Raw genomic sequence first — 12,613 nt, forward strand, 5'->3', positions numbered from 1 at the left:
CTATTATCCAAATTAAGACATACAAAAAGAATGATATAATAACTCAGTCAACTGAGTTCTTATATCAATATATATGTACAGGGTGTGCCAAAAATCTTATTATAGTTTTAAACTTTAATAATTTCAAAAGTAAAAATGCTGCAAACTTACAATAAACATCATTTGAAAGTTAATTAGATTTATTATTATTATTTTTTTATTTTTTATTTTTTTACTGAGGCAATTGGGGTTAAGTGACTAACCCCTAGACAACTAGGAAGTGTTGTGTCTGAAACCAAATTTGAACTCAGGTCTTCCTGACTTCAGGTCTGGTGCTCTACCCACTGAATGACCTAGCTATCCCCAATTAGATTTAAAAAAAATTTGGTTGATTGTCATAATTTGGAAATTTTTTCATTAGCCCAGAATATAATGTTTCCAAAGTAAAAGAAGAAAGTTTTAAAGGTGGAAAAAGATATTGATTTATACTAAAAATGGCCATAGCTAACAAGTCAGTAGAGTTTAGCTTATAGATTTGTAAAATGTGTACACATTAATATGATTCAGAGGATGAATCTTGAATCATTCATTCAACCCTAGGGGCATTTGGGAGGCAGAATAGCTTAATGAAGGAAAAAAAGATACAAAGCTAGAAATCAAAATAGTTGGACTCTAGCTATGCTTGAGATATTACATACACATTCTCTGTCTCTGTCTCTTTTTCTCGCATATTCTATCTTGGATGACAAGATTTCAGAACTTGAAAGTCATTTAATCCAACACCCTCATTTTAAAGGTATGGAAACTAAAATTTCACAAGTTTATACAAGTAATTTTTCTTCTCCAAGGCCTTGTTCTCCTCCTGTAAAATGAGTGTTTCCAGAAAGTATTCCAGGTCAAAATCTTAAGAATCTCAGAACATATGATTAAGATAGTCTTCCTTATATTAAACCTAAAGCTGTGAAATGGGTAGATTTTTAAGTATATACATAATACTAGGAAGACTTCTGTATTTCATTACAATATTCATTTTTTTTTTAGTTAAACATTACATGTTCAGATTGTAAACTTCTTTAAACTCTGGTTTTGTTCAGCCAAGGGTCACTTTAGGTCATCCCAACTACATCAGATTTTGCATTCATTTTAATTGCATCATAAAAAGATACAGATTATCAGAAGTAATCATGTTTAAGCTTTTAATTAGTGAAAAAAAGATGTGGTCTTTCTTTTTTTACACATAGCCTTTTAAGTCTATTTATTCAAAATAACACCCCATGAGATAATGAAAATGCTCATTGAAAACATTTCATTTCTCATATATTAAAAAAGTGAGAGTTAGAATTTGTCATCTACACTAAAATTCTTCCATTCTATTCTTATTTTAGATAGAAACTCTAATATTATAATACTACTTCAGATATGTGACGTTATGAACATTTTATAAAAATTTTAATGTATGATTTATTTGAATTATTTTTAATACACCATTTACCAGAATGTCACCATAGAGTTTCTTCATTTCATCACATCTTTTTGACAGCTGACAAAGGTCCCCTTCATATTTCTGAATTAGATCCTGTAATAAAAGTGCAATCTTGACTTGAGACAGGTTTATGGCATGACCTCAATATCCGACCATAAGCTTATAATTAAGCAATAACATTAATAGAGGGTGAGCTTGTGCTCCAACTATATTCAAAGATTGGAAAGGATTTGAGTATTGCCTGATAGAGGGATTTTCCATTTAATAAAGGCGTTTGGAATGATATTTCATCTAAGTAAGCACTTGCGGGTACATTTCTGTTCTCCATCCCATTTTCTGTCATCCCCAGGTTTAGTTCTCAAAATAACCACAATAAAGCTCAGCTTTTTCCTTCTAATACATTTTTCATCTTTAGGACTAGTGACAAATACCAAAAAAAAAAATCCTGTAAACTCTTGGGTGGCATAGTAATTATTCCCAGCATGCAACTAGGTAGTCTTTATCCAAAAGGTTATAAAGGCAGAACTGGGATTAGAAAGAACAGAGAAATGCCAAATTTTCAATTCTGGATCCAGCCTTAGATTCCTATGCCTTTCTTTTCTTCCAATCTGTATACTGGACAATGAAAATGTCTTACAAATTAGAAAAAAAAAAATCCAGGCTACATGTTCCTGTTGGTTTTTCATACCTAAATCTTTCCCTTTCTGGGTCCCATTTCCTCATCTATGTTTTTCTACCAGTTCTGTTGGTGTTTAGATTAAGGGATTTAGAAGCAAACTCTGAGCATATCTAGTAACTCCCTCTCATTCTAAAGATGAAAAAACTTAGTTATGTGATCTTAGGCAAGTTATTTTTTCTTTCTTTGAACCTCAGTCTTCACATCTATAGAAGGAGAGGGTTGGACTCAGTCACTAAGAGACTTTAGTTCTGTTTTCTGTGATCTTACGAATAAGAAGCATTTTGTTGTTGTTGTTAAAAGATATACTGATAACAGAGAACAATTTTTAATAGAAATTTATTCTAACAGTCAAATAATAAATTCAGTAAATAATGCATGCTGTGGAAAAACAAATGAGTGCCTTGCAGTTTGTATGATTGTTCGGCAAAGAATTCATTTAAAACTCACCTTAAGATCTTGATGGAACTGGCTCTCCTGCTCCGAAAGTTGGAGAGTCTTAGGTTTGAGAATCTTCTTATATTGAATAATTTTTTCTAATTCTTTCCTTAAAACTAAAGTCAAAATAAGAATTAGCTAAGTATATGAGTGGAAATAAGCATAATAAATAAATTCTACTTATCAGTTTCTTTATCTGGCATAGCCTACTGTAGGAAAGACCTTCATGGGGAAAGAATTTAAGTTCTCTCATGCTGTGAACTCCCTCTTACAAGAGAGCTTCCCAAAGGACATCTCCAGAGAACACAATGCAGAACTTAAACTGGACAGAATTTACCCATTGTTTTATAAGTTGCTATGTCTCTTGTGACTCAGGGAATATGTAATTATTGGAAAAATTGTCTTAAGAGTCATCACTCAGAGTCCCAAGCTTTTATGAGAGATAGGGCAGTAGTAATATGATAATAATTCCTCTGACTGGTTTTTGATGAGAAAGCATACTTAGATGACAAAAAATGATAATTTCCTTTTCTTTAGATAAGCTGAGTAATCATGTAATGTTCTTTGAATGATCTCATTTCAGAGTTACCATATACACCATGGATGGATTGCTCATTTTCAAGGAGCCAAAAATCCAATAAAATGCATGTAAAACTCTATGCAACACAATTTCAGTTTTCTTCAGTTCTTGTAGTATTTTCGTTTCATTTATATTAAGGACTTATGATTTCATTGGTAAAGCATTGGAAGATGCAATCCATCAAAATCTTGGGAGATGTTTAAAAATTTTCTGAGGCTCAGGGAAATTGTGAGCCATGGGAATCAATATCAAATAAGTATCAAAGGTGGGATTTTAATCCAGGCTTGACACCAAAGCCAATATTTGCTTGAACTATTCCCCTTCATTTTCACTAAGAATATCAATTCAAGTTTCACTTATCAGTTAGCTAGACAGTTTAAGTTGAAATAAGGACTAATAGACGTTTTTAGTCAAGTAGGTAGTATGCCAAAAGAGGACCTGAAGTCAGAAAGACCTTAATCAAATCCAGCCTCAGATATTTAATAATCCTGAGCAGGCATTAAGTTTTCTCAGCCTCTGTTTCCTCTTCTATAAAATGAGTATTTTCATCATAAGTTTGATGTGAAAATTGAATAAGAGAATATATGTAAACTATTTTGCAAAACTTAAAGTGCTAAATGTTAGATTTTTTTTTGCCATGCTGCAACTAAGGTCTTATTGGCAATAAGAATTTCAGTGATAAGAATGATGCTTGAAAAGCATTTGGGATTTGCAGAATGTATAATGTCTAAAGATTACTGGCACCATTGGATTCACCAGAAAAAATTGTAGGCAATGGCATAATCATGTCTCAGAACAACCTGAGCAGATTCCCACCAGGAAGTTTAGAGAGGTCTGAATCCTTCAATGTCCCCTTTCTTCAACTCATTCCTTAAAAATGGGAGGAAAAAGCACAAATCACTCACCAGGTCACTGGACAAACCCTGTTTCTCCCAGAACTAGTTCTACTCTGTTTACAATGGTCACCAATTTTTTACATCTTTCCTCTCTTGAATATATTCACTACATTTGTTCTCCTTATGAATAGCTTAAAAAGTCTGTCTCACTAATAAAAACAAAAGAATGTCATTATATCCACTATTCTAGAGCAAGGATAAAACAAGAGCTTAGACTTTTTAAGGAGGAAGAAGAGATTCATGAGATGACGTGCATATGATGAGAGCCATTTTTTTTTCCAGAATGAGATTAATAGTGAGAGTGAACCTCTGGGCAGGAACACAGTCTTATAAGAAAAGTGATGAAGTAGAAGAGACTGAGCTCAAAGCATGGAGCAGAGCAGCCAGGATCAGCTGGGTGGGAAAGCAATCCGTTTCCAAATCCAGATCGAGTTTTTGCTCTTATGGAGCAGGCAGTGATGAACAAGCATCCTGAGTCCCTCAACTAATCAGACACCAGCCATACAGGAGGCTCTGATTGGTTAAGTGCACACACACCCCCAGATATTAACATCAACAATGAGAATGCCTCCGGTGTATTTCTCCTTCCATTTCCCCCATGCCACATGGTATCTCTCCTAACTCCACTATGCTTCTTCCCACTTCTCCTTACAGCTAACTAATTCTTTTAGGGTGCTGAGTCCCTTTCAGGATTTAGCCTGCCAGCTAAGGGCATGTCCTAACCTCATGGGATGCTCCCTTTCCTTTGGGTAATTGTGAGTTTCCTTGAGGAACTTGTCTTTCATATGCTCTCCCACTGTTTCATATTTACCATTCCCAGTATCTATTGTATCCTTTCATTTTGTCTGTAACCCCTTCCCTAAATAAATTTACCTTTTGCCAAAGAAAATGGCCAATGTGAATTCTTCATGTGACTGAACCCTGACTTTTGGTGCCAAAATCACCCATATCAGTAAAACTAAAGCCAATTAGGTATCCAATTTAATCCAGCACCCATATGGTGAGCTTCAGGAAGCAAGGGGAACACCAAGTACTTAAAGTAGGGCAAACAAGAAGAATCAGAAAAGAAGAAGATCAAAAATTCTTCTCTGATCACCAGTGAACCAGGTCCATGAATAGCCACTGCACTTTAGCCTGGGTGAAATAGGGAGACTCAATTTCAAGACAAAACTAAACAAAATACTTGGACAAGTACTGTCCCTTTCTCCTGCCCAGTGAATGAATAAATAAAAGACTGGATAGATGAATGGATGGATGGATGAATGGAATAAAATGCATTTATACAATACCTATTATGTGCCAGATACTATGCTAAGGGCTTTATAAATATTATTTCATTTGATTCTCACAATAACCCTGCGAAGAAAATACTTTTATTATCCCCATAATAACTGAGAAAACAGGCTAAGTAACTTGTTCAGGCTCATCCACCTGATAAGTATCTGAGGTTAGTTTTAAACTCAGGTCTTCCTATCTCCAGGTTCATCATTCCATTCACTGCAAAAGGATAATTGATTAAGGGAGAAGGGGTTAAATCAGCCTTCTTTGAATTAGCACACTTAGTGCTCTTCAAGCCATCTTAAATATAGTATTTCCTTTGGTCTTTATAAAGAAGATGTGATTATACCTATTTTGCAGAAAACTGACAGAGGCTGAAAAGAGATTTTAGAGCCACAAGTGCTTCAATCTTATTTAAACTGAAAGTTGGAGCAGTAGGAAAAAGGGACCACAGTGCTGATGCCATCTATAGTATATTCCCAATTATTTATTTCTAAATGATAAGCATCCTTTTAAAAACATATTTCCAAATTCTTCCCTGCCACATGGCAGGTTAAACATTGTCATAACAACACCCTAAAAAACTTGTATTTCAAAACTTTCATTCTCCTCAAAACTCCAGACTGAAAGAAAAGGAAAGGTCCAAATGAGCGCCCAGAATACAAAAAGGCACACATGATTTTAGAAGGTGTATTTACATACCATCCACTTCAGCAATGAGGCCTTTGATAGAAGCTGGAAAAAAATGGAAACAGGCATTATGAAGGTGCATGCATATTGAAACCCTTTCCTGAGTAGGATGGGAATTTCTTATCCTCTTACCTCCAGGAGAATCTTCAAATTCCATTAGTTCCTGAGGAAACTTGGCCAAATGGGGCTGATGTAAGAGGATCTGCTCCACAAGGGCATGGACCAAGGTGAACTTCTTCTCCTTGCCTCGAAGCAGGGACAACTACATGGAGCACCATAATGAGTGACAAAAGAACTACATGATTTTTTAAAATTGGAACTAGCAGGAACTTGATAGTTCTGATGATGACTGACAACACAACAGCCATCGATCCCTCACAAAGCCTGGGCTTCATGTGTTCCTGATAAAATTAATTTTTACAACAGAATCCACCTTCCTAACATCTTCTAGCTTCCCTTCATTCTCTCTTTGAAGTTTCCCAAAATAAGGACAACCCCTTAATGGGTCACAACAGATTGGAATTTTACTCACACCGAAAGAGAATGCATCCTTCTCCCCTGCCCATTTAAAATCGGTACATTTCAGCATCGTGTGGTATTCATGCAGATAGCAAGTTCTTAATAGAATCTGGAAAGATATTCTTTGGCAGAAAATGATTTCATAGACATTTTTCATTATGATAGATAGGGTATTATAGCCGTTATAGGGAAAAAAAAAACTTCAAGCTGTGTCACCCAATTGTCACCAGTGTTATAAATCACTCACTCATATATTAAAGTCTGTAGAAAGCAGTAAGAGGGAAAAAAATTCCGGCATCTCCTATTTACAGACCAGGTATAATTTGATAATATTCTTAAAGGTTCAAGGTAGCTTAGAGAATTTGTATTCAGTGCTTAGACTGGGATCAGGAGATCACATTCCATTACTGCCGAGATGAGGAGGAAAACCCTGCTTAGTGGTAACATTTTCTGCCAGTAAATCCTGATGAGACAGGTAAAGAGGCTACCTTTCAAAAGATGGGATGGCAGCACAACTGAGGGGCAATTTACAAGGTAAGTGAGTTAAAAAACTGGCTAAGGACTAAATAAATTACATATTTGAAAGACAACCCCAAGGCCTAAACATAATTAGCTTTATGTGTGTATGCACATACACATACATGCAGAATTGACCTTGCACATAGTTGGACCAGGCGATTGCTTGATATTTAAAAAGCTTTCATTAATTTCTACCCTTTTATTTCCCAGCCCCTGAGTTTCTACAAAGCCAGTAAATAAAGTGACGTATCTTAGTTTGCTCCACTAACGAATAAGTGAAAACAGTTGCTGTCTTGCCTGCCTTAAAAGTGAAGATGGAAAATCTCAAGGCTATAGCCAAGATAATTCTGACCAAAGACAGTGGTCTAAACCTCAGGGCTCCAGCAGGGCACACAAACTCCCACAGGGCCATGAGGCAATGTGGAGAACAGGACACATTACAAAAGGGGAAGAAGGTGAGTTAAGACACACTGTGATAACCCAGCTCACTGCAGAGCCAGGGTTAGGGGAGTACTCCTCAGATTAACACAGCATGTTGGGGGTAGGAGGGCAGTGCCGTGTCCTAGAGAGAATAACCAGCAGGAAAGAGACGTTGCAGAGAATAATCTTTTTGTAGGCAGGAACTGCTTCTCACTGTTCAGTATATTTCCTGTAGGATGCAGCTGGTGGTACAGTATGTGTGCTTGCATTCAGAAAGACCTGATTTCAAATCCTGCCTGCTATACTAGTTATGATGGGAACTCTAATCCGCCTTATAAACTAAACCATTTTATTCTCAGGAATTGCTAAAATGAGCCCTCTGTTACAATTATTAATCAAAATCAGATCAGTTCTCTTGTTTGCATAGAATGATGTGAAGCCAAAATGACCTATGTACTATCCTATCCTATGTCCAACCTCTGAGACTGTCTTGATATGTGTAGACAACCAAACTCCTTCCTGGTTTCCCCTTACACCCTAGATCCTGCCCCCACCCTCCAAACTTTAAAAGTCATTTCTCCTCAAAAGCAAGGTGCTTAATCACCTCATTTGTCTTACTTGTGATTAAGTTTGTGAGCTATATCACATAAATGAATGGCAAACTTTTGTAAACGGTGATGGACATCTATGTCATGATTGTTCTGTGTCACTAACCACTGTACTCTCCCAAATCTATTTCATATTTCTACCTCGTATTATCACTTCTGGTGCCTTTATTTTCATTTCAGCTATGAAACTCCAGGCAAGTCCCTTGATCTCTCCAAACCTCAATTATATTTTCTGTAATATAGGAATAATAGGGGAGTGCAGCCAAGATGACAGAGAGTAGACACCCTGAGCTCTTCTCTTCCAGCCTTCCCTCAGAATCAACATCAGATCAAGCCTCTGAACAGGTTTTGGAGTGTAATATAGGGATGATAATAGCATCTACTCTCAGGATTGTTATGAGGATTCAGTGAGATAAAATATATACAATGCTTACAAATCTTAAAGCACTATATAAATGTTAGTTATGTGGGGTTTCTTAAATTTTTTCCACTCCTGACCCCTTTTTTGTCTGAGAAATATTTATGCAATCTCAGGTATATAGATATATAAAATAGGTTTACAAATCAAACATTTACTAATACTAACTCATAATTTTGTGCACCCCCCCACAATTTAAGAAGCTTTTAGCCATAGCACCTAGCATATCACTGATCCCCTAATAGATAGTTGATTTACTAGTGGTGTCGTTAATGATTTTAAAATGATGTCAATTAACTCACAGAGCTGGGAGGGTTCTTGAATGATTTTGCAAGATCCTTTTTGACTAGCTATTCTAAATAGGTAAATATTAGTCCCCGTCTATCACAGAGGCAAGTTTTTACCATTATCCAGTGCCAGCAGCATAAAAAGATAAGAGCAGAAAGCTCTTTAAAATAATAATGGATTCTATGAGATCTACATCAATTTCCTGTCACAAAGGGTGAAATCTTAACTTACTTTAGAAAGAGAAGATAATCGAAATCCTCTGGCTTTCTCTTTCCCAGCCTTCTCATTTAAGTAGTTACCGATGGCTAAGAGATATTCTAATACAGCCACAAACTTCTGGCTGGCTTTCAACTGTTGGCAGGCTTGGATTTTCTGGTTTAATAGCTGGAACAAAGAAATTTGGTTAAGTTCTATCATAAGCTGTGAATAAAGAGAAATCTTTTAGTCAAAAAGAAATTTCCCCCATCTGAAGTCAACAAAGCATATTTTAAAACATTGCTAGTCTCTCACTAAATTCTCAGGGGTTTGTTTGAAAAGACTGCAGATAGTGAAAATAATCCTCTTTTTTGGAACTTAATATGCCTCTTTTCTGGAGAAAAGATATTAAAGAACAATAAATAAGATCTAATTTCATTAGCACACCTGCATGATCAATCATTGCTTAGCTTCCTTCTTACATTAATATGTGCACTTCCATGATCTGAAGAACAGACTTACTGATGATGTATTTGGGGTACAGCACCAAATAATGAGATTGATGTTCAGGCACAAAATGTTGGGGTTTGGTCATGTGAAGAATTCACAATGGCCATTCTCTTTGGCAAAAAGTAGGTTTATTTAGAAGAGGTCACAGGCAAAATGATGAGATACAATAGATACCAGGAAGAATATATATATATATATATATATATATATATATATGTGAAATAGATTTGAGAAAGCAATAAGGTTACCAAGCAGTTTGGAAGAATTCATTAAAAGAAATACTCCATGAAGTGGGAATACTCCATTCACTATCAGGCTAAAAGCTATGAGAAAGAGAAAGACATCATGAGGCATAGGGGAGGGGAAAGGAGAAAGATACCACAAGAGTCCTGTGGCGGCTTGACCCAAAAGGGGTTCAGCAAAGATGGTGTGAGCCACGCACAGATTTTTTAGAGGAAATTAAACCTCAAGGGTTTGACATAACTTGGATTTCTGACTAGCCACAGCAAGGTGAGACTACCCACAATCTCCACAGTCAGTGGACTATAAAGGTTGAACTGATCCCTATCAGTGCCCTTGCTTGTCTTGGGTAGTGATTTTATCATTACTTCAGGATCTCTGCAAAACCTACCTAGTAACCAAGGACATCATCAGTGAGAAGTAGCAGAGGAAGGTATGTGCACCTAAAGCAAGAAAGCTGGCTTTTTTCTCCCTCAAGTAAAAACCACTGAATTAGACCCAGCCAGTCCCTTAAATTCAATCATTTCGCATTGACTTCTGTAACAAAGGATTGTAGATCCTGAGCAAGAATGGGTAGTGAAGTGATGATGCTGTGGAAAAGATCTGGGCTTATAAAGAACTTGACACAATATTTGGTCCTTAGTAGGTTCTTTTAAAATGCTTTCCCTACCCCTCTTTTTTTTCCCCCTCAGGATCCATCTAATCTAAATTCCTCATTTTGGGAGGAATTTCAGGTCTGAGGGCTTAATGAAGGGGTTTATCCAATGTCACAGTGTCAGGGATTTAAATCCAGGTTCTCTGTTTACAGAGCTAGATTTCATTATGCTGTGCAATGCTGCTTCTACATCATAAGAGAGGTACAGTGACATCCTATAAAATGGGCAGGAAGGTAACTTTGGCACAGTAAGAGATCTCCTGATTGGTAGGGAGAGTATGTCACCATGGCAGAAAACATTTCCTTGAAGTGCTTGAGGACAAACAACATCAGCATAAGGCTTTTCTCTGGGGTATTTAAAACCTAGTGGCAGATAGCCTGGGCACAGTATTTCAAATCCATCCCTTCTCTAACTTGGTTTCCTACTTCTTAGGAATCCCCTGGCTATAAAAGCTATAAGCTGGAGATCAAAACCCTTTTTCACATTGCTTCTGAATAATGCAACAAAATGGCATCTGGAAGATAGGGCTGGATCATTATTGTGTGAACTGGTAATATTCAGGTTGAGGAATTTTTTCCAAGGAAGAGGCTAATTTTCTTTACAAAGTTTAGGATTTGAATGGGTTCTGTCTGGTGCTTTAATAGAACCTAATTGATGTATTTCAATTACAAAAGAACCAAAGAAAGCTCTTCTACTTACAGGCTGAAGATCTTTCACATACCCTGGAAGTTCTCTTATCATAAGCAAGAGCTCCAACCTTTGGTCTAAATGAGGAATTTTACACATCTGTTCAGAAGATGATTAAAAAGAAATCAGCAAAATAAAGAGAAAAATGCAGCAGCAAGCACCGATTACTTTTAAATAAATCGTGAATTATTCTGGGATAAAAAGAGAGGTGATTCACTATTCAAAAAAAGGGGACAGCAAATGGGGAACATAAGGAATACAATGCCTATCTCCAAAAATCAATGTTCACTTAAACTCCCACCTTCTGTATTGGGGAAACTTAGCAATATTCAAAGAAATAACAGGACCTCAGAAAACTAAAAAAAAAAAAAAAAAAAACCCAACTTCAGAAACCTTGTAGTCCAACCCATACCTGAGCATACCCTGTGCAACATTTTAATAAAGTGGTCATTCCTGATTTGGGGGGGGGGCTTCTGTTCTTACAATAAATTTGCAATCCTCAGGGACTCCCCACACTCCCAGTCTAAGAACAATTTATCTGATTCTGAATAGACTATTCCTCAATTCATTGCTGACTGTCAGATAATCTGTTGGTCAGTGATAACTGACTACTCCTCTGGGCCATAGAATTAGCATGTCAATGTTAGAAAGCTGGATAAGGGGTTCTTCTCTTTCAAGACTTTGCGAGTTTCTTTTAGAACTTAGCTTGCTTGTAATGGCATTACAATTACAATCAGCTTTGCCCCTTGACTAGAAAATAGGTTCATGTCCAAACTTTTGGGGTCCCCTTCCCAACCTCAACAATTCTGTTTAATGTGACTAGTGATAGGAGATAGGTTACCTTTTAAAAGCAGCCAATATGACCTTTGAATAGTTCATTTTGTTAGAAAGTTTTTCTTCACATGAAAACAAAACCTGATTCTCTGCAACTTCTATCTAAAATGGGCCTGGAGTAAAAAAGACCCAATTTCAAATTGGGTCTTTCTTGTTATGTGGCTCTGGGCAAATCACTTAACTTTGATCTCAGTGTCTTCAACTGAAAAATGGGAATAGCAATAGTCTCTGTCTCATTGTTGCTCTGAGGATCAAATGAGTATTTGTAAAAGATCTCAGCACAGTGTCAGGTATATAGCAGGTGCTTAATAAATACTTTTCCCTTCTCTTCCACGTGAAAGCACTGAAAATACTTGAAGATAGCCATCAAATGTTCTTAGGTCTTTTCTTCTCCACACTGAACATCACCAATATTTTCAATATTCATTGCCCCATAGGTAGATGACTGGTGGCGGGCTCTGAGCAGATTTGCCCCGTTTATACCAGATAAAGACAAGCTTGGACACAGACCAAAAATAAAAAATAAAAATATAAAGTATAGAGGCTTAAGAGCTCCCTTTTTCCTTGCCCCATACTGTTTCTTTGTTCTTTATTTTTTAATCTTAAGCAACATCTGTTTAAATATGTGCTGCTTTGCCCAAAGTTTATCCCTTACCTCAGAACCCCTCCCCACAAATAATAAGTACTCATATGCTTTCT

The 12,613-nt window shown here is 36.5% G+C and overlaps 1 protein-coding gene across 5 annotated transcripts in view; it reads right to left on the minus strand.

The window, feature by feature from the left end:
- The window catches only part of LOC141555627 (formin-H-like), a 192,450-nt gene that overhangs the window by 7,085 nt on the left and 172,752 nt on the right, over window positions 1-12,613 (minus strand). For 3 of the 5 annotated variants that reach the window (XM_074288645.1, XM_074288646.1, XM_074288647.1), the window contains exons 11-17: window positions 11,093-11,179; window positions 9,024-9,176; window positions 6,553-6,648; window positions 6,153-6,282; window positions 6,033-6,065; window positions 2,589-2,692; window positions 1,412-1,555 (exon numbers count right to left, since the gene is read on the minus strand). In XM_074288645.1, coding sequence (XP_074144746.1) covers window positions 1,418-1,555; window positions 2,589-2,692; window positions 6,033-6,065; window positions 6,153-6,282; window positions 6,553-6,648; window positions 9,024-9,176; window positions 11,093-11,179 — 741 coding nt within the window. In that variant the 3' untranslated portion in view covers window positions 1,412-1,417. Of the gene's footprint in view, window positions 1-1,411; window positions 1,556-2,588; window positions 2,693-6,032; window positions 6,066-6,152; window positions 6,283-6,552; window positions 6,649-9,023; window positions 9,177-11,092; window positions 11,180-12,613 lie in introns of those variants that run through there. The other 2 variants (XM_074288644.1, XM_074288648.1) reach the window with 1 other exon arrangement.

The sequence above is a fragment of the Sminthopsis crassicaudata genome, chromosome 2 (genome assembly GCF_048593235.1).
Source record: "Sminthopsis crassicaudata isolate SCR6 chromosome 2, ASM4859323v1, whole genome shotgun sequence".
Lineage (NCBI taxonomy): Eukaryota > Metazoa > Chordata > Mammalia > Dasyuromorphia > Dasyuridae > Sminthopsis > Sminthopsis crassicaudata.